A 23,150-nucleotide genomic window follows, 5' to 3' on the forward strand; every position below is an offset into this window, starting at 1 on the left:
AACTCACTCTAAAAAGAGAAACGCACAGACGTGCATACACGCACCTTTCATCTCTCCCTCTCTCTCGAATTGGCAATATTTGAGAAAAGGGTTTAGCGATTTATAATTATTGGAGGGACTAGCCCCCCTCAATGTCTACGGTGGTTATCGCCCTGATCAGACATGAAAATATGTTGTGGCACTATCGTGCAGTCTATGATGATATGACGTTAGTTAACAAATATTAGCCATTTTTTGCAAACATTTCTTTGAGTAACATGACCGTAAATATGAACTTACGATTGAATGTAACATAAAACAAATGATTACTTTTCGTTAAAATCTTTATTACAGTCGCGGTTCTATCGAAGATAATTCGATCTGTGATTGTCACACAATGAAATAATCTACATCGTCAAATTCCTGAGAATGAGAGCTTTCTTGTGATATATGACTTGACTTTTTTGTGAAAAATATCAAATACACATTCTTCGTAAAAATTATTCGCAATGGTTAGGCGGAAATTCGTGTGTGGGACGAATACATTTCTAAGCTTAAGTTTACTGCTTTTTGAATATAAAAACCAAAAGGAATGGTATTATTTGTAAAGAAGACACTCCAAGCTTTCAAATGAACCCATATATGGGCTGATACCATATAAGGAAGGCTATGTAAATGAAGCATAAACATTTTTAACGTCATTTTGGACCCGTATCTGGGTCCGCAGAGTTTAACTGGTTTTAATATTTGAATCGTCACACATTTGAATCGATTTTCGACTGGCTCACGGTTAGTTGTTACATCCCTAGTCAAGAGCATTGTGTGTTTTTTCTCTTTTTTTGTTTTGTTGTTTTATTAACATTAAAGGGATAATTCACCCAAAAATGAAAATTGTCATAATTTACTCGCTCTCAATTTGTTTGAAACATGAATGAGTTTCTTTCTTCTGTTGAACATTAAAGTTATTTTGAAGAATGTGGGTAACCAAACAGTTGCTGGTTCCCATTGACTTCCATAGTATTTTTTTTCCTACTATCAAAGTCAAAGGGGACCAGCAACTGTTTGGTTACCCACATTCTTCAAAATATCTACTTTTGTGTTCAGCACAAGAATTGGGACAATATGAGAGTGAGTAAATAATGACAGAATTGTAATTTTTTGGTAAACTATCCCTTTAATGACAAGTGGCAGCATGTTTAGTACAATTAGTCGGCTGTCACGTTAAGACCTGCACGCATCCGTTTTTCTCTCAACTGTTTACTTTCACTTTGGACATAACCAACTGTGTTTATATGTAAACCTTGTGTGTTTTTCACCTTTATTTATATAGTGCTTTATACAATACATATTGTGTCAAAGCAGCTTTACAGTGTTAAACAGGAAAACCATGTGCTGATAATGCAAAAGGAAAATAGAACAGTCAGTTTATCAGTTAAAGTCAGTTCATTGTTGATTCAGTGATATCATCGTCCAGCTCAGTTCAGTTCTCTTCCACAGTATTAGCACAATCAGACGTGAAAGATAACTTTGTCCAGTAATCAGGCGCTGTTTTACAGGCCTTTTAGAGTGTGTGCGCCTCAGGTGTATGTGCTCAGAAAAAACGCACATCAGAACAGCACGCAAATTAAATGTTTAAAGGGGTGGTTGATTATGATTTCCCTTTTTTAACTTTAGTTAGTGTGTAATGTTGCTGTTAGAGCATAAACAAGTCTGCAAAGTTACGACGCTCAAAGTTCAATGCAAAGGGAGATACTTTCTTTTAAAGAAATCGCTGTTTAATGACTACAAAAAAGGCTGGTAGGGACTACAACGAGCTTCTTCCCGGGTTTGTGACATCACTAACCCCAATGTTTGCATAAACCCTGCCCCCGGGAACATGCAACTATCCGTAATGGTAAGGGGGTGTGACGTTTCCGGACATCGTGCACTATAGGCGGTTAGCGAATCACAACACACTGGGCCAGCTAACCAATCTGAGCCCAATTGCATAGTTTTGAGAGAGGGGCTTCAAAGAACCAATAACTCAACAGACCGTTTTGACGAGAATGGAAACAGCGGTGTAGAATAAAGGTAAAATATGTGAAAATAATGTTTTGTTTTTTTTAATGAAGCATGAACACGTTACGCTGCATAAACACAAATCAAGCCTTCGAAAAAAGCTGATCAACCACCCCTTTAACCGGCAAGGCTTTAAAGCACATGAAAATAATGTAATTTTGTGATTGCAAATAAGTACAATGTCCCGTAAGTGTAACTCTAATGCTGAGTTAGTATTTGATATGAATGTATGTCGCGTTGTACATTATATTGAGACGGAGGCACCAGAACTGCAACTGATAGAATGTGCGCTGTAGCGCGATACTACGATATTTCTTCAAAAGCAGATCGTGAAGTCCATGATCAAAAATCGTCATATCGCACACCCCTAGTACATAACCATTATGACAAGTTAGTGATCTTTGTTTCCATGACAGTTGATTCTCCTTTATATACAGTAGGGGGCATTACTGTACCTGTTGTGAATTCTGCACTTGTTCCTCCCTCCTTAATTCCGGGTTCTGTCTGCCTCTATAGGTATGGAGCGAGGTGAACCAGGCTGTTCTAGACTATGAGAACAGGGAATCTACTCCAAAATTAGCAAAGCTGCTGAAGCTTTTACTGTGGGCTCAAAACGAACTGGACCAGAAAAAAGTGAAATACTCCAGAATGACAGACCTCAGCAAGGGCACGATTGAGGACCCCAAGTAGAGACTGTAATCCACATGGACACATTTGAATATGTTTGTCTTATTTATGAACAGTCAGTGACTGGATAGCAAATATAAATCTATATATGTTTTTTTCTTGATGCCTCTATAAAAAGTAACTTAATCAACAGTATATGATTTATTTCAAAACTATACTGATTGAAACCCTTAAACCTACATTTTTACTTTAATCTACCATTTACTATGCTGGTAGCCTATTTTCTGAAGAACATGGAATATTCCTATGATACTGTTTTTGCTAATTTTCAGTCTGTCATATATGTGTTTTGTGATTTTATTTTATTTTATTCCAACCTCTTCACTGGTTTCACATACAGTAGTATGTCCTCATGCTAGGCTGTTTTTAGGGAAATATCAGCTCCTGGATGGGAAGAAAAAGACTGATATAATATAACTAATCTTTATCGTGGATCCAACAACTTAATTTTTTATTTATGAGAAGCTACAGATGCTGGTAATGTGGAGTAAACAATGTTGAGTTTTAGACCTTCATTATATAAGCTATTTTAATTACAAAACAAATATTGTCATTACAGACTTAAAGCCTTATGTTTATGATTTTTCTCATTTTTGTTCACATTTTGTACTGCCTGTTTGGGATAAAGTTTATTTCACAGTAGGTTTTGTTTACTGGAGTTTTTTTTTGTAAAGCTGCTTCTCCAGATTTCATAGCGATCACAGAGATTTAATACAGAATGATGTTGCAAGATTACACGTTTTCCTGCTGCGGTGTTGCGTCACCAATTGTACAAAAATTGCTACATTCCTACCTATTAATCACCTTCAATCCTTAAAAATAAATGCAGACCAGGACGAGTTGCTCTTCAAACATTTAATGTAGGTGTGGCGGCGTGTAGGTGTGTTTCCGCCTCCTATTTGTTACTGCTCGCCCTATAAATGCAGTAGTAAACTTTCCTCTTCGGCACAGAACCGGCTCTCAGTGTCTGGTTTTTACTCAGTTGGATTTAATGGCAGCTGAGCAAGAGTCGGACCGCTTCAAACCACCTGTGGACTCTGTGAAAACACCTTTCGGAAATGTGTGTGATACGTCAGGGTTAAAGATAACGCAAATTAACGACAAGACAATAGTATGGCCAAGGTATGAGGAAACTTGTTTATTAAATGAGATTAAAAACATTGCTAAATTTCATAGTGTATTTGTGCATCAGCTGCATTAACAATAGTTTCTGTTGTGAACAACACAGGAGCGAGTTAATCATTCTCCTATAATCAGCGGTAGTTGTCAATGGGCAGTGAAATTCACATCGCTGTCCTCCATCCACCTTTCTTTAGTTTCGCTTCCTGGCAATAGTGGCATAGAAATCGTCTACTTTGTATCTTCGTTCCTTGATAGTTATACATACACACCATTGCACTGGTAATTGGTTAGCCTACTGATGCCTCCATGCGACTGTATTTACTGATTGTGTATTTACTGTCTGCTGACTAATCAAATTCTGAGGTTACAGAATGGCTGTTTTAAAACACTCTGCTCAGATACCATGGTACATGAATATAGGCATTCAACAGGCAGTTTCGCTTCCTGGCAATAGATGCATCATAAATTTAAATTATGAAAAAAAGTTGAAAATGTGGCATAAAAGTCATAATGTCGTCATAAAAAGTGACATAGAAAGTCATAATTATGTTAAAATTATGACAAAAAAATATAATTGTAAGCATGTATAATGTCAATTTCGACTGTATGTCATGAATACAAATTTTATATAAATTTTTATCAACTTTTTATCTCAATTATGACTTAGTATGTCATCATTTCAATTTTGAATAATTTCAATTTTGACTGGCATAATTTTGACTTTCTGTGTCATAATGATGACCTTAATGCATACCTGCCAGCCCATCAGAATCAAGAATTCCAACAGACTATGGAATAATATAATTTAAACTATTTATCTTAATTATGACTTAGTATGTGATAATTTAATGTGATAATCTCTTTATGTTTCATAATTATAACATTAATCTGATAATTTTTATCTCATTGGGGGCAGTCGTGGCCTAATGGTTAGAGAGTCGCACTTGTAACCCAAAGGTCGCGTAATATGATTTATATCCTAATATTGACTTTTTATCGCATAATTATAGTATCTCATCATTGTGACTTAGTATTTTAGTACTTTTTTGTCATACTTATGATTTTTTTGTTACGAAAGCATTTTTTTTCTTATGTGGCAGAAATGGGTTTCCATGGCCCCTTAAAGGCAAAAAGTAATTCAAAGTGAGCATAATTTTTATTGTATATCACGGAGTAATTCTCAGAAGGACATGATTGTGAGTTTGTGTTTTTAGGGGTTCACTACCCTTCTCTTGTCTGTATCTGTGCTCAGCGTGTGGTGGAGGGAGAGAGAGGTTTTTTGATGAGCACACTGGCCTGTGGTTGCTACCTAGGGTAAGAATAATACCCAGCTAAGAATAATACCAAGTTTTCCCAATCATTCTATTTTTATTCATATTTTTATTTATTTATTTGAAGTAAGAAATAAAACTGATTCACCCTTTTATGCAAGCACCTCTGGAATTACATCCCTTAATGTAGTGTTCCACACTATTCATGATTTTGTAAGTGAGGTGTCTTTCTCTCTTAGGATGCTGCTGGTTGGAGGTGTGGGTTCCCTGATGATGGACTGGTTTGGATGGGGGAGTGTGTTTTATGGAGCTGGTCTCCTTGCTGTTTGCTGGACCTGTTGTGTATGGAAATGTCTTCTGCAAGGCAATTAAAATGTACTTATCTTTATACGATCCTTTACATGTTTAATTTAAGTAGCATTGTTCTTGAGATTTTGTGCTCTTTCTTGATTGAGTGCTGTTTTATTGCTCTGAAGGCCAGTATTTGTATAATTAAGTCTCCTAGAGAAGTCGCAGTGAATCAGAAACAATCAGGGTTGGCTTCAGTATTTGTGTTTGCCATCGCAACTGTGTGGATAAAATAATTGGATTTATTTTTATTTATTATTTTTTTTGCCAGTGTTATTTTACATCACCCCATTTTAAAAAATCTGACTCACCATGCAGCACCACGGAATAAGAGATTCCTGTACTGAGGTCCCTGCTATATCTTAATCATCTCACGCTGGTATTCAGAAATCGTGTTTATATCCCTACAGAGTTTGTTTGTTTGTCACAGGTCCAGTTTTCTCCCTCGACTCACTGTGGAGCCGTAGTTCTGCTTCTGAATCCTCCAGAATCAATTGGCTGTATCTCCTCAGAGAGCCTAGTGTCTGGTTAGGTTCAAAACATTTTCATGTCCCTCATTTTACTCTCTATTTTCACTCATTTCATCGTCATGTTTGGTTTTCCATTTTGAGATTTGTCATTTTCCCTCACAATTTCCAATTTTTAGGACATTCTTTCTCTTATAGAATGTATGTTGATTTTACAAACTCAAATAAACTTAAACCTTCAATCTTTTAAAAGATGTGTGAGTATTAATGCACAGTTGCTTACTGCATGTGTGTGTGTATTTTAGGGCTATGATCATTGCTCATCTCTGCTTTAGTAGCACGTATTACACCCTCATGTCATGGCTACCAACATTCTTCAAATGTTTCCTCATGCCAAGGTACCTCAGCCATCGCACATTAATTGACTTCAATGGTTATTTCTCTTGTTATTTGTTAATATGTTAGTTACAATGTCTAACTCTATATTAATAAATGAAATGTTCAATCATAAGATGGTGAATGAGTTTTTGTGCACTCAAACAGGCTAGAGGAAGTTCGTGAGGTTTTGATGGGTTTTTTTGCTGGTTGTTTGATGTTGTCATTTGTTAAAGCATTCTCTATTTTGTTTGATGACAGGATTGGGTGTTTAATGTGATCCCCTGGTTTGTGGCATTGCCCACTTCACTGTTTGGAGGCTCTATCTCTGATCATCTCATTAGGCAAGGTGAACAAATCCAACTCACTCTGATGGGAATTCATAACTATTTTGTTTTCGCGAATTGGTGGGTAATTTGTATGAATTTCTGCATTTCATTTGTACATTTTCATACAATCTGCTTATTCCACACTGACAATTAGGTTTAGGGATGAACCTTCTTGCTTACTTTTTCTACCCCCCCCTCCCTTGATGCTTCTGTGAATAATCATAACAAAATATCTTGCCGTAAATAGTCACATTTATATTTATCTTTATGTCAGGCTGCGGGACAGCATCTGTAAGGAAACTGATGCAGGTAACAAAACATAAGCTATGAACTTTACTCTGCCCTGATATTCTGTACAATTACATTAACATAAGAATTCATATAATGCATCAAAATAACAATTACATGTATGCAGACTACAGTCCACTGGACATTAATATACTTGTAGAAGGAGTATTTAAATAGTTTAGTCACAGTACTTTTTGATAGGTCAGTGTACACATTCTGAATTCTATTTGACAATTAGAAAAATTTAAATAGTGAAGGTGATCTATTTTTAATCTGAAAATTTTGACATAAAAATAATAATTTTGACAAATTAAAACTGAAAACATAATTATAAATATATGACAAAATAATTATGACAATGATAACTGACTTTTAATTTCATAACTCGCTGTCAGACGTATTGTCAATTTTGACTTTATATGACAATAATTTACTTTCATATCATAATTTAGACTTTATCTCATAATTATGATTTAGTATGTAATAGTTTTGACCTTTTCTTGTAATAATTTAGAATTTTATCTCATAATTACAACTCTTATTTTATAATCTGGACTTTTCATCTCATAATTAATACGTAGTATGTCCGAAATTTGACTTTTATCTTAGAAGTATGACTTACTCATTTCAAATGTTTGTCGTAATTTACACTTGATCTCATAATTATAACTTTTATCTCATAACTTTAACATACTTAGTATGTCATAATTTAAACTTTTTCTCATAATTTAGACTATGCGGCAAAATGTTATAAGTTCACATTCAAGTCCTGTGCAGTTACTTATATCTAACATCTCACCACATTTGTACTGTTTAATTCCTGTTTATATATTGCTCTTCTTCTTTCCCCATATCTTATTCTCTTTGTACTGTATTTCACAGGTTTGCTGTTGGTATACTTGTCTGGCTACATGATTGAGATCACAGGTTCCTGGGTGAATGTGTTCTCAATCCTGGCTCTGGTGAACGTCATTGGTGTCACCGTATTCATAGCGCTGGGTGAAGCATAGCGAGTTGATCAGCTGGATCAGCCTCAGATCATCTCAACATCATGTTGAAAACAAATTTTTCCTTTCAGACATATTGGGGTTTCTTTCATTTGTCATTTGTAACAAATGGATTGAAACTCCTCAAAACTTGTATTTTATATAATGTTTTAGAGTGTATATATTTATTAATTTAAATGTGTATTAGCAGGGTTGGTTGAAAATTATGTAATGAAACATGTTTTATGTTTTGTATAACAAATATTTATCTAAAATGTAAAGTATATGAAACAGTAGGACAATTGTCATTCAACTAATATGATTAGAATAATAAAACTGTCTCGGTCTTAAGTGTTTCTGATCAGTGATCAATGAGCTCTTGTGTAGCCTCCAAATTATTAGATGCAAGTTCTTTCTCTCACCAGAAGGTGGCGACAGAGGGCAGTTGGAGCCGCATGAAAAATCACAAATCAATATGAAACATAAAGGGTAATTACAAACAGAAAACCTAAAATTAGTTAATTACCATTCTTTAAACACACATAACATTAGGTAATATTAAGGTTACTATTTTGTTTTCTTGGCAATATCCTCTCGATGACAGTGTAAGACCCTTTTCATCCAGTGAAACGGGCCTAGGTCTACAGGGGGTGATGCGCACGTCGTTGTGGTGATGTCACGGGTGGGCGGAGCCGAGCGATATCTGCTGCATCTGGTACACTTACGTTATCGCGCGGTTCCCGGGGATGCAACCACAAATGTAACATCGGTTCCTTTAACGCACTGAAATTAAATCACGACGTCGGGGCCGACAAAACGGTAAGCGGGGCATGCGTTGAAACCACGGCAAAAAAAAAAATGTGCCTGCTCTCCTGATTTATCATGGGCTTGGGCGAATTGGTTTTATGTGGTGTAACGGGAGCGCGAGCCAACAGGCCAGAGAATATGGATGCTGGAGCGCAAAGCTAACCAAAGCACCCGGGCCCTTCCTGGTGATGCAGAAGCGAAGAAAGTCAGAGATTAACTGTAAAACCTTTCCTTCTGGTGAAGTAATCTACTGCAGTAACTGACACAGTAGATCGCAATCTGCATTTTGAAGGGCAGACAAAAATTTCCGTTTGTTGCTCAGATTCGCATTAGCAAACCGCCCCTCCTCAGCTTTATAATATGAATGAATGAATCGTGTGTGTATTTTCTCTTGTTGACATATAGAGATAGAGACGCCGTAGTGCGGACACACAGTGCGACATTTCGTGTTATAAAAACGAGCGCTCTTTCATGCAGACAGAATAGCGCAGCTGCGTGTCGATCTGTAAACGGTAGGGATGGGAATCGTGCGGAATTTAACGATTTCGATTCCGGCTCCTTACCCGGGGGTCCTGTTGCCAAGTAATAAAATAATTTAAGATTTCAATAGAACAGATATAGTCGTGTTTACACATTTTAATCACATTTCACAGACTTTTATGCAGTGGAATGATTTCACAGAATTAAATAAATGCAGTGGAATGATTGGCCCTAAACATTTTTTAAAACTGGTAACATATACAGTTGATTTATTTTATAAAATACTACTAAACAGCACGTTTCCGTTTGAACAACCAGTTATTCAGATGTAAGTTTCAGTCTTTCGTTTGAGAATCGCACTATACTGGTCTCGCTAGCCTATATGTTTTGGAGCGAGTGAATAAAAGAACCAACTCAAAAGAGTCATTCGTCCAGGAATCGATTGAGTCGGTTCTTTTAAAGAATATAACAATGCGCGTTTACGAACAGCTAACGAAACTCTTCCTATAATTCCAGTTTACTGGCTTTGTTGCAAAAGTCTTGTGAGCTGTCAACCCAGACACCATGTTGGGGATCATGGGTGGGTCTGTTTGAAAGTGTCATGGAACGACGTGAAGCTGAATGCAGCCAAGCCATTTCTTCAGCTCGAGAATCCTCACGATGCTTCTGGAAAATGTGCATCCATAACACGCAACATTTGTAATACTAAGGATTTTTATCATAATTTGATCCTATATAGATGCTTATCATTAACGCTTACAGTGAACAGCGTATATGACATAAAAACCCAAGTTCACAACAGAGTTTGGTGTTTACGGATCAATTATAAATGATGCACAATGCTACATTTAGATTTTTCAAACTAACGTCACACACACAGATGCTCTAATATCTTCTTTGAGGAGTCTCACTCTCTTCCTCAGAAGCCCTGAATGCTAGTCTGAATTATTGGGGTCTGGCAGTGCTGAGTAAACAATCTGAGGTACTACAGTCAGCTGAGGAAAGCTTATTGTGGTGCACAAGATTGATTTGACAAACCCAGGCCTCTCCAGACATGATGAGACAAGCAAGCACATGGAGAGACAGATTAACACTTGCTTTATTCTACTGATATGAAACTGTGTCAGTCTTTGTATTTCATGTTCTCTGGTACACGATAGTACGGCTGAAATCCAGTCTAGACATGACAATATGGATTTGATTGATTCACAAGGTGACACTTGTAAAAAATCTGTCATCACCCTGTTAGGTTGTGAATATGGCATCTTCTGGAAACTGAACCCTGTGATAACCTGTGGTATTGATTTCTCTTTCTGGGGATCAACACGAAAGAATCAGCTGATAGGAAAAGTGTGAGTCAGCTGGTGAATCATGAGTACTGCTTATATGATCACTAGAGAGTGCTAGTTATGTCATCATTACAGTAGTAAAGGATTTGTTGAAAATAACTATTAGTGTGCAGTCAGGCAAGTTGTCATTAGAAACATCTTTGTGATACTGTTCTTGTGCCAACAGCCTGAACATCATGCTATGACAGATAAACAGAAGCAGCATGATATTCATTGTTATTAGGGCCCTATAAAACCTTTATCCCGTCTTTAAAAGATCCAGCTGATCTGTTAAGTCTCTACGTTTAAGTACTGATCTGAAATCCAATTAAACTACTAATTATCTTGAGTGGTTTTAGAGTTTAAACCCCAAACTATAATCTGGAGTATATCGGACATGTTCTCTCTGCATGTCTGCTGTTCATCTGATAATGCGTTTTCTGTGTCCTCTGGGGTTTTAAAGGCAAATTTATAATCAGTACATATTTATCAACTCCAAGGGTTGATAAACGTTGATGAGAGCAGAAACTGAATGAGATTTTGTTGGTTAGTTTTAATCAGAACAGCAAATTACTTCGAAGTGGAAAAGCTCACCGCTTTTGAATATCTGTTTTCTGCTCAAATCATAGATCTGTGAAATTCAGTTCAAGCTGTTTAAATGTTTACTTAAATGTTTTATGAAATAAAACTGTACTTCAGTTTGAGAGTATTCAAACTTTATTCAAATGTATTTTTTATATATATTAGATACTATTATAAATATAATGTTCAAAAAATAACTTAAAAGCATTTGATTTAATTCTAATTGCCACAGTGACATTCCTGATTGAACGTTTTCAGCGTTGCCTTCTGTGAAAATGCCATTATCTGTGTTGAAGAGTAGACATGTTAGTTGTATAGTTGAAGCAGTCTGCTATCATTCATTATTGAGATTTGACAGCAGCATCTTAACTAAAGCAAAACTGCTCTCTAATATTTTGAACAAAGGACTTTATGCAGTGCAAGGAGAGACTTTCTACATATGCCATGCCATCTGATTTCAATTAGACCCCAGATTGGCCAAACTACATGAAACACTACTGCACGCCACACTGAATGTTAAATTAGTCACACTGTAGAATATGGATTATATAATAAACAAAGAGAACTTAAGTAAACTTATGGTGACTAAACCAAAGCCTGATAAAAAGAGAGAGTGCAAGAAAAGACTTTAGCAAATAACGAGGATCCATGATTACTTTTGATTTATAGTGATGAAGATTATGATGAAGGTCGTTTGTCATTAGGCCAGTGTCCTTGTTTGGAAATATTGCATCATGACGTTCCCTGTTGTTCAAATGAAGTGCTTCAATATTCATGCTTTGTATTTTGAAGAGTTTTGTAATATTGCCATGCAGCATGTTGTGTGTTTGTGTGTGTTCAGATTGTTGAGGACCTGATTTGCCATGGCTGAGCAGCAGAGGCAGCGCACTCTCTCCACCTCTGGAGAATCACTCTATCATGTGCTCAGTGTCGACAAACTGGCCACTGTCGATGACATCAAGAAGTCATACAGGTGAGTCTGAGAAGCTCTGTCCTTTCCTCAGCATCCCTGTTCAGCATTCTGCTCTGCTTCTTTTCACTTTTACTGGCTGGAGTCTTCATCAGATGTTTATAGGCTAAATGCAGCACACAGCAATGTGGAACCCTGCAGCTCAATAAAACTAAGTGCATTCAGGGGCCATTTGCCATGCACAGTTTTAGCTACCCTAGGACTACACGAAAGTAATGGATCTCATTATGAAGTGTTTTTTAAAGTGATATCACAGTGTGAGATTTTCATGGTACAGTAACCTGGAAATATCACAGCATTGCTATCATTGTATTATGCATTAATGATATTTCATGACTCTCAATGCCAGTTTTATTTTTGGTATATTTTATATATAAAAAAAAAATATATTAATAATATTGTCATGCTAAACACATTTTACTGTATATTTAAAAAATGTGATATTATTGAAAATATCAACTGTGTACATTAAATTTAATTGCATTTAAAAAAAATAGTTTTCATGATTTTTTTTTTTCAATTTAGTAAAAATTGCTTCACTAATAAAGAACAAATATTAAATTGTTGTTCTCATTTATTTTATTTTTCAAATTTATTAGAATTTTTTTTTTTTTTGTGACATTGACAGGTCTTTTGGGCTGCATCCACATCAGATATATTGATAGAAATAAAAACACTCCAGTATGCCTGGTTGGTTTGAGAGGTGTCCAAATTTGTGAAATCAGAAACCCATCTTCATATTTTTGTTTCAATGTTACACCAAATTAATAATTTGTTCACGATTAGTTTAGGATATTGAAATTAAACAAAAAAGTAATTCTTATTTATTTTATTTTTTATTTTATTAGTATTATTTATTTTGCAACAGTCTATCAGAGTCCATTCCAATAGGATGTATTGATACAAGGGGTTGAACGACTTCTGATTTTTTGAAGTCGACTTTTATGTGATGAAAGTCGAGTCGAAGTCGACTAGTCGCTGATGAAGTCATTAATGAACAAATAAGTCTGGAGCTGTGACAAACACATGGCAGAGCATTGAAGTCGACTAGTCGATTAGTCGGTGCAACCCCTAACTGATACAAATAATGAAAAAATAATAATAGTATGTCCAAATACCAAAATCTGAAAGCATTTAATGTAGTTTAAGTGCCCTTTTTATCTTTTAAAGGAAATTGGCATTGAAATATCACCCTGACAAGAATCCTGACAACCCTGAGGCAGCTGATAAGTTTAAAGAGATAAACAATGCCCATGCCATTCTTAACGACCCAACAAAGAGAAACATCTATGACAAGTATGGCTCTCTGGGACTGTATGTGGCTGAACAGTTTGGTGAAGAGAACGTCAACACTTACTTTGTCCTGTCCAGCTGGTGGGCCAAGGTAAGACTGTGTTTCTGGCTGGATTTATACGTTTTAATGTAAGGTTTGAGGATTAAAATGATTTATTGCTGTGATGCAAAGCTGAATTTTCATTACTCATTACTCCAGTGTCACACGATCCTTCAGAAATCATTCGAATATGCTGATTTGGTGTTGAAGAAATATTTATTCTTATCAATGTTTAAAACAATTGTGTTGCTTAATATTTCTGTAAAAACTTTGATACATGTTTTTCAGGATTTATTGATGAATAGAGTTCAAAATAACAGCATTTATTTGAAATAGAAATGTCTTTACTGTCACATTTGATCAATAATTAATGATTAATTAATGAATAATTAATGCATTCTTCCTAAATAAAAGTATCAATTTTTTCATAAAAGAAAAAAAAAATCTTACTTACCCCTAACTTTTAGATAGTAATTTATTTTTTAAAGGTGGGGTAAGTGATTTCTGGTAGCCAATGTTGCTATTTCAAATCACCAAAACAAACACGCCCCTATCCCAAAAGGGTCTCGCCCCTATTTTGATAGCGCCGCCCCACACATGCGTACGCAACCCAGGCAACAATTAGTTCTGTGAAACAAAGCAAAACCAATGTTACACCGTGTCTACACCGGATGCCAGCGGCGTGGCGGGACAAAATACTATAGAACTCATTATAATCAGTGATGCTGTCTACACTGGATGCGGCACGGCACGACAAATCCCCAACAGTAAACTGCTGCTGCGTTCTATTTATGACGTATTGACACAAATTTCAAATGATTTTCAACGGTCGCTTTGTCGTGTCCAGTGTACTAGACAGACTTTAGCTGTTGCGGCGCAGACACGGTGTTACTCACCTATTGAGAAGAAACAAACCAACCTCGGCGTCCAATCGCAGGTCTTCCGCTCCTTGAGTTCTCTCCAGTGCTGGAAAGCTGATCCGATATTTACACGGGTCCTACTTCTTGCCTTATTGTAAGCCTTCTTTTGTTCCGCAGACGTTTTCCTCTTTTGTTTTTTATCCGTCATCTCTATCTTTCTGTCGCTCGGCTCGGCTAATGTCCATCCTGTGCACTGAGCGCTCTCTCCTCCACATCATGAGTAGACACGCCCCTTACTGCTGATTGGCTACAAGTTTGTTTTGGTATTCGGCCAGATTCAGTTTTCTTCAGCGTTTTTGAAAAAATACATACCCCACCTTTAACTCTAATTTGTTGTGTTGCTCTCTGTCTCCCCCTACAGGCTCTGTTTATTTTCTGTGGCCTGGCTACAGGCTGCTACTTCTGCTGTTGCCTGTGCTGTTGTTGTAACTGCTGCTGTGGGAAGTGTAAACCACGGCCACCTGAGGGACAGGAACAGGAATTCTATGTCTCCCCTGAAGACTTAGAGGCCCAACTGCAGTCTGATGAGAGAGGTTAGATGTGTGTTACATGCCCATAACATGCCACCTTTAAACAGCTATCCCTATTGTCCTCCGGATTCTTTATGTTTAAACCATTATGTCCTGTTAAAATCTTTCTGTAGAGGCAGGTGGAGGTGAGCCCATCGTGATGCAGCCCACGTCTGCCACAGAAACCACCCAGCTAACGTCTGACGGTTACCATACTACTTACCACACTGACACCGGCTTCAATTAAATGCCCCACTCTCTTCACCTCCACCCTGGGGATTGTCTCTCACCACTCTGCGTCATCTCCCCAAGAGGAAAAAAAAAATGAATGGAAAGAATCCTTCAACTACAATTAAAAAAGCCTGTTTTTGAGAGGAGGAAAGCCGAAAGCTGAATTCTTTAGCGTATCCTGTCCCTTATTCATGCACCACTTCCATCACCCACACAAGAGTTGCTCACATTCGCCTCACCGTACCGTAGTTTATAAAACGAGCTTAAGAAAAAAGATTAAAAAAAGATCCTGTTGTTGACCCTGATCTCTTTGTTGCCTTTGACCTCCAATCTTGCCTTCCACTCGTTCCCTTGCTCCTCCAGCCAGATTTGCTCGTCGTCCTGTGGCATGCACTGTTCCTTGACTTCGTTTTTGGTATATTTATTGACATGAAATGTTTGTTCCCATTTATAAGTACTTGAGTGTGGTTTAAATTTGACTCTGTGAACTTGCCATAGGTGTTGGAAGACTAGTGCGACTGCGCTGAGAAACAGCAGGAATATATTGCATTTTTAAAATCTCAAATATTCTGTTCGCATACCTCACCAATATTCCTGGTTTGAATCTTCCGTGTCCCTGTAGGCAATTTGATCTGCTTTGTGTCATGAAATTGAGTTCAGTTTTGAAATTAACAGCAACATTCAACGTTAATTGGGTTCTTTGGATTATTTTGCTTTGTTTATCCATAAGTAGTGTTGTTTTTTGTTTTATTCGAGCTTTTTCAGAGAGAGATACAAATGATGCAATTTCTAATATTTCATTCCTTCCTAGTATTTTGCTCATTTACATCTGGGTGTTGGTGTTCCTGTCTTATTCTGAGAACCATTTGTAACAAGCTGAGCCAAACTTAGGACTCTTCCCTGTATATGGAATGGATTTAACTGTCATCTCTGTGTAGTGTGTAGGTTCGTTGATGTGCGATAACATGGGCTCTTGGCTTTGGTCTTAGTGTTAAGCTCAGTTTGGCCCAGTTGTGTCTCTTTTCTCTCATCAAAAGAGAATTGTGAACACAATCTAACATAAACTCCCATAGTGTCATATCACAGTGAGTGTGTACGTAAGGTGGAAACTATAACAAATGAGACATTTTTATATGGATATACAATCTATACACATCATGTGTATGTACAATATATATATATTTTGGTCATTTTTATATTTTAGTTGTTGCCGCATATAGTTATTAAGATAACTATTATTGGTGTCTGTGGTAATGGCCTCTTGTGGTCACTTGAGTCTCTCTATGCCAAGATATGCTGTCTATTGTGAGAGAAATGCTTTTATTTTAAAGACATTCATTCCTAAGCGGTAGCCATGTATGATGTTTGTTCCATCAATTTATTTATTGAAGTGGCAAAGTTTTTTTTTAACACTACAAGCATCTGGATACATGTTTAAAGTCCAGTCTCTCAAAGCCTGAAAGGACAAAATATATATATTATACCTAAATAAAATGAAGCCTGTTTTTAGGACATTTCTGTAATGTGTTTCAATTACAGTAGTGGTCATGGGATTGTTCTCTGCAGTATAAGGATAGAGAGAAATATTCTTAATTGTCATGAGAATAATGCTAAAATCTTAATTGTCTTAAAAAATAGGCTTTTTCACAATGAAGCAAATGGAAGACTATGTGAGAGATTTTTTTCTTGGCAGTTTTTGTTAAATTGCAAGTTCGTCAACAAACTTGAAATCCTTGATGTCCTGAAGATTATTTGAGCAGCTAAGGTTTGATGCTACCTGCAAACACTAGCATTTATTTGATTATGTTTCTCCTCTGAGCAGCCTCAGAAATGTGGCATTATCCCTCAGAAGATTAAACTAAACCGTTAAACTATTTTTGTGTCATATAGCCTAGTTATGTAATAGGATCCTGAAACTGCATTGTGTTGCTGTTGATTATGTTTATGCTTTGTTTTCAGTGAAATTGTGAATTAGATGGTGTGTGTGGCGACATCACCAACAGCTAAACGGATCTGTCGCCTCAGTACATATGGTCAGTTCTCTCGTCAAGTATAACTGAAAGTGCTTTAATAACCTTCTTATACCAAACCTGATTTCCTGAATCTGCAATTACAAACACTAAGATGACCATCAATGCCATATCAACTCGTGCTTTTTACTCTGACATCCCGCACTGCCTGCTTACGTGGGCAGGTCTGAATTTTGTTTGTCATCTGTCTGTTTTCATTTTCCATCTTAGCTCTACCTGGAGCCAAATACAAATGTCACCAGCCATGTTCATTCACTTTTTCTAGTTACTTTTCAATGGCCAATAATTTTTCATTGAATTGTTTACATTTCGTTATCGAGTACAATGGTATCTTCGGTCACTATGCTCTCTTTCTCCTCTCTCTTACTCTCTTTCTCATTCCCTTGTTCCAATGCTCTAGATGGGTTTTAATGGATGTTAGCCTCTGTGGTCTTTTTTTTCCTGTGCATTTATCTGTATCAGAACTACACTCGTATAAAGAGTATGGCTTAGTCATTAAAATGTTGGATTTTACGTTGAATTAATACCTTGCTTAAAGAAGAAAAAATAAAACATACTGGAGAAAAATGGTCAGGAAATTGTTGCATATTATGTCTTCAGAAAGAAGAGAAAATGTTTAGTGTAATTATAGTGAAATGGTAATTTTATGCATTTTTTTTATTTATGGTCTTATTTTGTCATGTTTATAATGAATTGTCCCTGTTTCAAATGGTATGTTACATGAATTTGACTCTGAAACTATGCTACACATAGTTCTATAGTGAAGGTCTCTTGTACATACACTGAATTATTAAAAAGCATAATACTAGACCTTTATGTTGTAGCATGGTTATTGTATGACTAAAAGAAAAAAAAAATTATTTGCTGGTGTAAAATAAATGTTTATGAACATTTGATGTGAATGTAGTCTTCTTAAAATAAAAACAACAAAATTACTTTTCAGTAAAAAAAAAAAAAACACTATGAAGGTGAAATGAGAACAAGTGAAGTGGAAAAAAGATAAAAATATGATGGATGAGTCAAGTGTGAGAGAATCCCATTCTCTCTATATAGGCTGTATATAAAAATAAAATGAAAAAGGAAAACAATTAAAAAACTATATTTAATAAACTATTTTCATTTTTTTATGTTTAAACCTTTGCTTTAATTTATTCCTTAATATTATGACCATTGCTGTATTTATGAATGAAGCATTTACTCAAAATTGAATATTAGTGCAATGAAAAACCATCATTTATAGGCTACCATATTATATCTTCAGGGGAAAGTACCAGCGACCAAATCCTTTTACAAATATTTAACAAATATATTTCCAGAAAGTGCAACATAAAAATAGTCTATGTTCTGTATTCTTAGGTAAGAGACAAAAAAGTGGTACAGGTTGTTTTAAACACTAAATATTAACCATTAAAAAAAAAAACTAGTTCGAATTATATTCACAGTGCATAGAAGCGAGCGCAGGGCGTGGTGACGTCATATCCGCGCCCCGGAAGCTCAAGCTCGTCGCTGGTTAAACCTAAAGCTTCTTGTGTACGTTGCTGAAGTCAGGGAGGGTCAACTTTCTTTTTTCATCCATCCCAAAATATACGCGGTGACATTTGTTTACACATAGGTAAACGTAATCGAAGATCGTATTTTATCCGAAATGGACTCCTCTGAGCAGGGTAAGTGTCTGTGGGTGAGTTTTCTGTGCTTTGAGCAGGTGCAGCGAAGATGCGTGTCTAGTGGGTGGCGCTAATAAAAAGTGCAAAACAACTCGTATTTAAAGGGTTATAAAGAGAGTGCCCTATAGGAAAGCCATGAGTATTCATGAAAACCTCCATTTAATTATATTTATCAGTTTTAATTGTATTGGATTTAATTGGGTGCACTAAAACTGTCGGCACAGTACATGCCAGGTCTATAATAGATCAGTGCTGGTCGGCCTGACTGCTGAACATGTAGTGTTGACCTAGCTGGAGATACTTAAAACTAGAATTAGATTAAGTACTCTATTTTTAAATAAAAGAAACACAGCTGTAGTTCTTCTTGGCGTCACTGTCTAGATAAGGTCCCTCATGTACAACCCCTGATCCATCTTTTGTTGTTGTTGTTGTCTATAGGCTCTTCAGTGTCATCTACAGATGTAGCCAGTGGAGGGAATCTACCGCCAGGCCTGACAGAAGAGGAGGCAGAAGAGATGCAGGTGGAGCTCACCAAGGTATCACATAGTTCGTCCTCCACCCTGTACCCCGACAGTTAACCTTCTCACACTCATGGCCATACACAGGGTTTTTGCTTTTTTTGGGGTGTTCAGGCCCTCATCTACATATGTGTGTTTTAAGACATCTGGAAGGCAAAGATTAAATAACAATATCTATAAAACAGTGTCTTTTACTTTTTTGTCTGTTTCGGTGAAAAAAAGTGAACACATGGTGATGAAAAATAGTATTTGGATTTAAAATGACGAAATTTGAATAGGTAAATGATAACAGAATGATAATAGATTTTTGTATTTTTAAGGTGAACTATGCCTTTAAATTTTGAGCACAGACCAGCCATAAACATTACAATATAGAAAGGTTGCAGACACATAGGGGTTTCTTATTAATAAAATAAATTTAATGGAATGAAGGAGACGTATAAAGAAAAATAGTAATTATTGTAATGCATTTGATCTATTTGCGAATATTTTTTATTTAATAGTCTGAATGACTCTGCTAACCACAGCTTAAAAACACACTTGTCAAAGCCACAGGTTTTTACCATGTTCTAGTGTAGGTCTGAGGATGAAATTTGAATTTACTAAAAGACTATCAGGAAAGTGTAACCAAGTTATTTTCATTTGCAATATGCACTTTCATTCTTAATTGTAATGTGCTGAAAATAGCTCTGGTTGAATTGTTTGCATCCCTGAATATTAACAATTTGTATCTTAGCACAGTTGTGAAATATAAATTGCTAAGCAACTTACTTGCATCTCACCTTTTAACCATTAAAACTGAACTCTTTTGCTAGAATTCAGCTTAAAGGTAAAAGTCATTTTTTTCTTAGTGTTGCATAATTTATTTGCACCACCAAAGTAAAGTTTTTATTATGTAATTATTTCACTAAACTTTTTATTGTACAAAATACAGAGGTCCGGGCGGGGACAGCAAAGATGGGTTTGGCCTTGCTCACACTTAGAGAAAAACTTGCTGCCAAGATTATATGAAATGTCGTGTTGGTCTTAAAGTCAGATGAGGTGTGGAAGGTATGTGCTAATTGTACTGACGCCTTACTTGGTTAGTTGACCCAAAACTTAAAATGATGTCATTGTTTATTCACCCTTATTTTGTTTCAAAGCCTGTGGAACACAATACGAGATGATTTGAGCTTGACAGCCACTGGCCATTCTCTGCTTTTGTGAATAGAAAAGGCTTTGGATATTCGGAACAATATGAAAAGATGAAAAATTAGTTTTTATATGAAATGTATTCATGTTTTGGATTTGAAAATATTTTTGATGTTTCTTTCTGACGTCTAAAAAATATGATTTAAAACATAAAATGTAGTGATGCAGACAAATTTTGGCAAGCAAAAATATTTTTTTCTCTTTTGGACAAAATAGATTTGGAGGGCTGAAATTACTGACCCAAACAGTGACATTTAATTAGTGCTTCTCTGACTGTTTTGGCATCTGTGGACGCCCTTCATTGTGACTAAAAATGGTGCTAGAGTAGCAATAGCTAAAAGTTGTTTGGCTGAAATATCTTTGATGCTGAAGAACTTTACTATGAGAGGTTTAATTTATCACATGAGAGCACAACAACCTGAACAGCATACTGTGTTCAATTAACCAATTACTAAAACTCTGTTTTAGTTTTCAGGTCAATGAAAAATTTTGGTTTCTATTAAAAAAAATGTATTTCGGTGCATCACTGATAAAAAAAAATTATTTTATGGTGAGGCCAGGTGTTGAGCCCTGGAAGATCTTACTAACAATTAATCTAAATTCTATGCATTTGTTTAGTTTTATCTTGTGTTTTTCTCTTGTTAGGTAGAGGATGAGATTCAGACACTGAGGCAGGTTCTCGTGGCGAAGGAGAGGCATGCCGCTGAGCTCAAGCGTAGGCTTGGCATCAGTCCCCTCTCTGAAATCAAACAGAACTTCACCAAAGGCTGGCATGAAGTTCAGTGCTCCAATGCGTGAGTACTTCCTGTCTGTTAAACCTGTCCACTCTGACTGAGCATCATCTTAACCTTCATCTTTCTTTTCTAATCTCGTGCTGTGTTTTTATACATGGGCTGTTTGAATCTCTTAACAGTGCCCACTGATGGGACATTATTATTTTTTTATTTGAATATGTAATGTATATGCATATAAGTATAAATTGTATATATAAGTTATTTATATATACCAAATTAATATCTCTACAGTCCTATTTTCTTGAAGCTAATTTCGGTGTTCTTTCACTGTAGCATCTCAGCTAAACCCTTTTTAAAAATGACTTTTTCTGTTAATCTATATTTCTGCTTCTAGTTATATGAGAACCTCACAAACTCTTGGAGACTTGAATCGTAGAGTTACCTCATCTAATTTGTGAGTTTTCTCTCTTTTGCCTGTTGTTGCTTGGTCTTGTGATTCTCTTTGCTAGGTGTGGACCTGCTGCCCTCTTGTTTCAATTTCATTTGTCGTCTTTGTAGCCCTTCCCATGATCCTCTCCCGAGTAAATTCATGTTTTTATTAGGGGTGGAACGGTTCAACTTACTCACGGTTCGGTTTGTATCACGGTTTTAGAGTCACTGTTTCGGTGTGGTTCGGTATGCGCTATGTTTAGGAAAATATACTGTCAAATAAAAATAAAGAAAATAAGAATAATCTATCTAACTACAAGCAACAGCACAAATAAATACAATAGAATAAAGATACAAATAAAGTGATTTTCAGGTTTTTTTTAGGTAGGTCTAACATTAGTTTTTAGGTACAGAAATTGAATAAAGTAATGAAATGCAAAACAGCATTGCATATTTCGCTGTATAAATTAAAGATGAATCTTTATTAAAGTTACAAAAGCTATTCAATCAAGAGCAGTGCGTGATTTATTTGTTGTTGCTGTTTGATTAATATTAAGTACTGTCACTTTAAGAGAATGCACTGATCCAGTGCACTGATACAGTATGTTCAGCCGGCTATGTCTGCTATAGGATACTTACCAAGACGGGCATTTTGACATAATTTTTGTGTGAATTTGTCCATTGAAACACAATACTTCAGAGAGAGCTTAATATTTGCACGCGTTCTGAGTAGGGCTGTGCGATTAATCGAAATCGTCATCAAATCGCGATTTGAGCTTGCGTGATTTCTAAATCGCTTTATAGCACGAATTTCCCCGCCCCTGACCTCCCGCAGTATGCTATCCGAACCAATCAGATGACACGCGAACAGTTGCTGATTACGGGTTTAGAGTCAGTGGCGCCTGCAGGTGTAAGGCTGTACGCACTGTGCGTACCATGAGCGCTCAGACTGACCTCAGATTTGCACCGCAAACATTTCAGCAGTTATTATAGGCCTGTGTGTCCCGTATATCCAGTGAACCAGCCATGCCATTAATTATTAATTTTTCAGTCTTTTGCATGCCAAAGTCAATTTCTGCATAGCAATATTAGGCTACACCAAATAGAAGCAGAAAATCGTGCTATAGGTCTATGCACTTTCATGAGATCAGGTTAGCCTACAACAATTCATTTGTTGGCTATTTTACAAATGGGAATACAACGAATTCATGACAATGTTTTACATCCAAGCTACCTGTAATATTTTATAGTGAAAAGTTCTTTAAAAGCGTCTGGAATGCAATAAAGTAATTTTTACAGCTGTTTTTAAAGCATTTGCTGCATGGATTAAGGCTAATAAATAATTCACATATCAGACAAAATTACGTTGCAGCAAATCCTTTAAAGGGGTCATATGATGCGATTTAAACATTTTTCTTTTTCTTTGAAGTGTTACAAGCTCTTGGTGCATAAAGAATATCTGTAAAGTTGCAAAGACTAAAGTCTCAAATCCAAAGAGATATTCTTTATAAAAG

General features: G+C 36.2%; 3 protein-coding genes and 1 pseudogene across 12 annotated transcripts in view; all 4 read left to right on the plus strand.

The window, feature by feature from the left end:
• LOC107680229 (glucose-induced degradation protein 8 homolog) overlaps positions 1 to 3,841 on the plus strand; it is a 9,814-nt gene extending 5,973 nt beyond the window's left edge. Inside the window, exon 5 of the mRNA XM_016476034.1 lies at positions 2,554 to 3,841. Within this exon, the coding sequence (XP_016331520.1) occupies positions 2,554 to 2,727 (174 nt within the window). The 3' untranslated portion in view covers positions 2,728 to 3,841. The remainder of the gene's footprint in view (positions 1 to 2,553) is intronic.
• A 1,107-nt stretch (positions 3,842 to 4,948) lies between these two features.
• Positions 4,949 to 8,117, plus strand: LOC107679985 (solute carrier family 17 member 9-like; annotated as a pseudogene).
• A 488-nt stretch (positions 8,118 to 8,605) lies between these two features.
• Positions 8,606 to 16,012, plus strand: LOC107678568 (dnaJ homolog subfamily C member 5-like). 3 transcript variants are annotated; one of them, XM_016473897.1, is made up of 6 exons: positions 10,205 to 10,319; positions 10,447 to 10,549; positions 11,949 to 12,080; positions 13,248 to 13,461; positions 14,692 to 14,863; positions 14,974 to 16,012. In XM_016473897.1, the coding sequence occupies exons 3-6, from the start codon at positions 11,971 to 11,973 to the stop codon at positions 15,084 to 15,086; spliced, it is 609 nt and encodes a 202-aa protein (XP_016329383.1). In that variant the 5' UTR covers positions 10,205 to 10,319; positions 10,447 to 10,549; positions 11,949 to 11,970; the 3' UTR covers positions 15,087 to 16,012. The 3 variants fall into 3 exon arrangements, with proteins under 3 accessions (XP_016329375.1, XP_016329365.1, XP_016329383.1); XM_016473889.1 differs by lacking the exons at positions 10,205 to 10,319; positions 10,447 to 10,549 and adding an exon at positions 8,606 to 8,729 and having other exon boundaries at positions 11,923 to 12,080; XM_016473879.1 differs by lacking the exons at positions 10,205 to 10,319; positions 10,447 to 10,549 and adding an exon at positions 8,606 to 8,729.
• Positions 16,013 to 18,572: 2,560 nt separating this feature from the next.
• LOC107678582 (tumor protein D54-like) overlaps positions 18,573 to 23,150 on the plus strand; it is a 15,720-nt gene continuing 11,142 nt past the window's right edge. For 5 of the 8 annotated variants that reach the window (XM_016473910.1, XM_016473919.1, XM_016473926.1 and 2 more), the window contains exons 1-4: positions 18,573 to 18,764; positions 19,203 to 19,300; positions 21,119 to 21,267; positions 21,602 to 21,661. In XM_016473910.1, the coding sequence (XP_016329396.1) occupies positions 18,746 to 18,764; positions 19,203 to 19,300; positions 21,119 to 21,267; positions 21,602 to 21,661 (326 nt within the window). In that variant the 5' untranslated portion in view covers positions 18,573 to 18,745. The remainder of the gene's footprint in view (positions 18,765 to 19,202; positions 19,301 to 21,118; positions 21,268 to 21,601; positions 21,662 to 23,150) is intronic. The other 3 variants (XM_016473945.1, XM_016473965.1, XM_016473960.1) reach the window with 1 other exon arrangement.

This window comes from Sinocyclocheilus anshuiensis, unplaced genomic scaffold, assembly GCF_001515605.1.
Source record: "Sinocyclocheilus anshuiensis isolate Anshui unplaced genomic scaffold, SAMN03320099.WGS_v1.1 scaffold13, whole genome shotgun sequence".
In the NCBI taxonomy this organism is placed as follows: Eukaryota; Metazoa; Chordata; class Actinopteri; order Cypriniformes; family Cyprinidae; genus Sinocyclocheilus; species Sinocyclocheilus anshuiensis.

Excerpts from the sequence above, each read along its gene's own strand:
- LOC107678568 (XM_016473889.1), top strand. The coding sequence starts at position 11,971 with ATGGCTGAGCAGCAGAGGCAGCGCACTCTCTCCACCTCTGGAGAATCA. Across the intron at positions 12,081-13,247 it reads GACATCAAGAAGTCATACAG|GAAATTGGCATTGAAATATC; the intron begins GTGAGTCTGAGA and ends TATCTTTTAAAG. Across the intron at positions 14,864-14,973 it reads ACTGCAGTCTGATGAGAGAG|AGGCAGGTGGAGGTGAGCCC; the intron begins GTTAGATGTGTG and ends ATCTTTCTGTAG.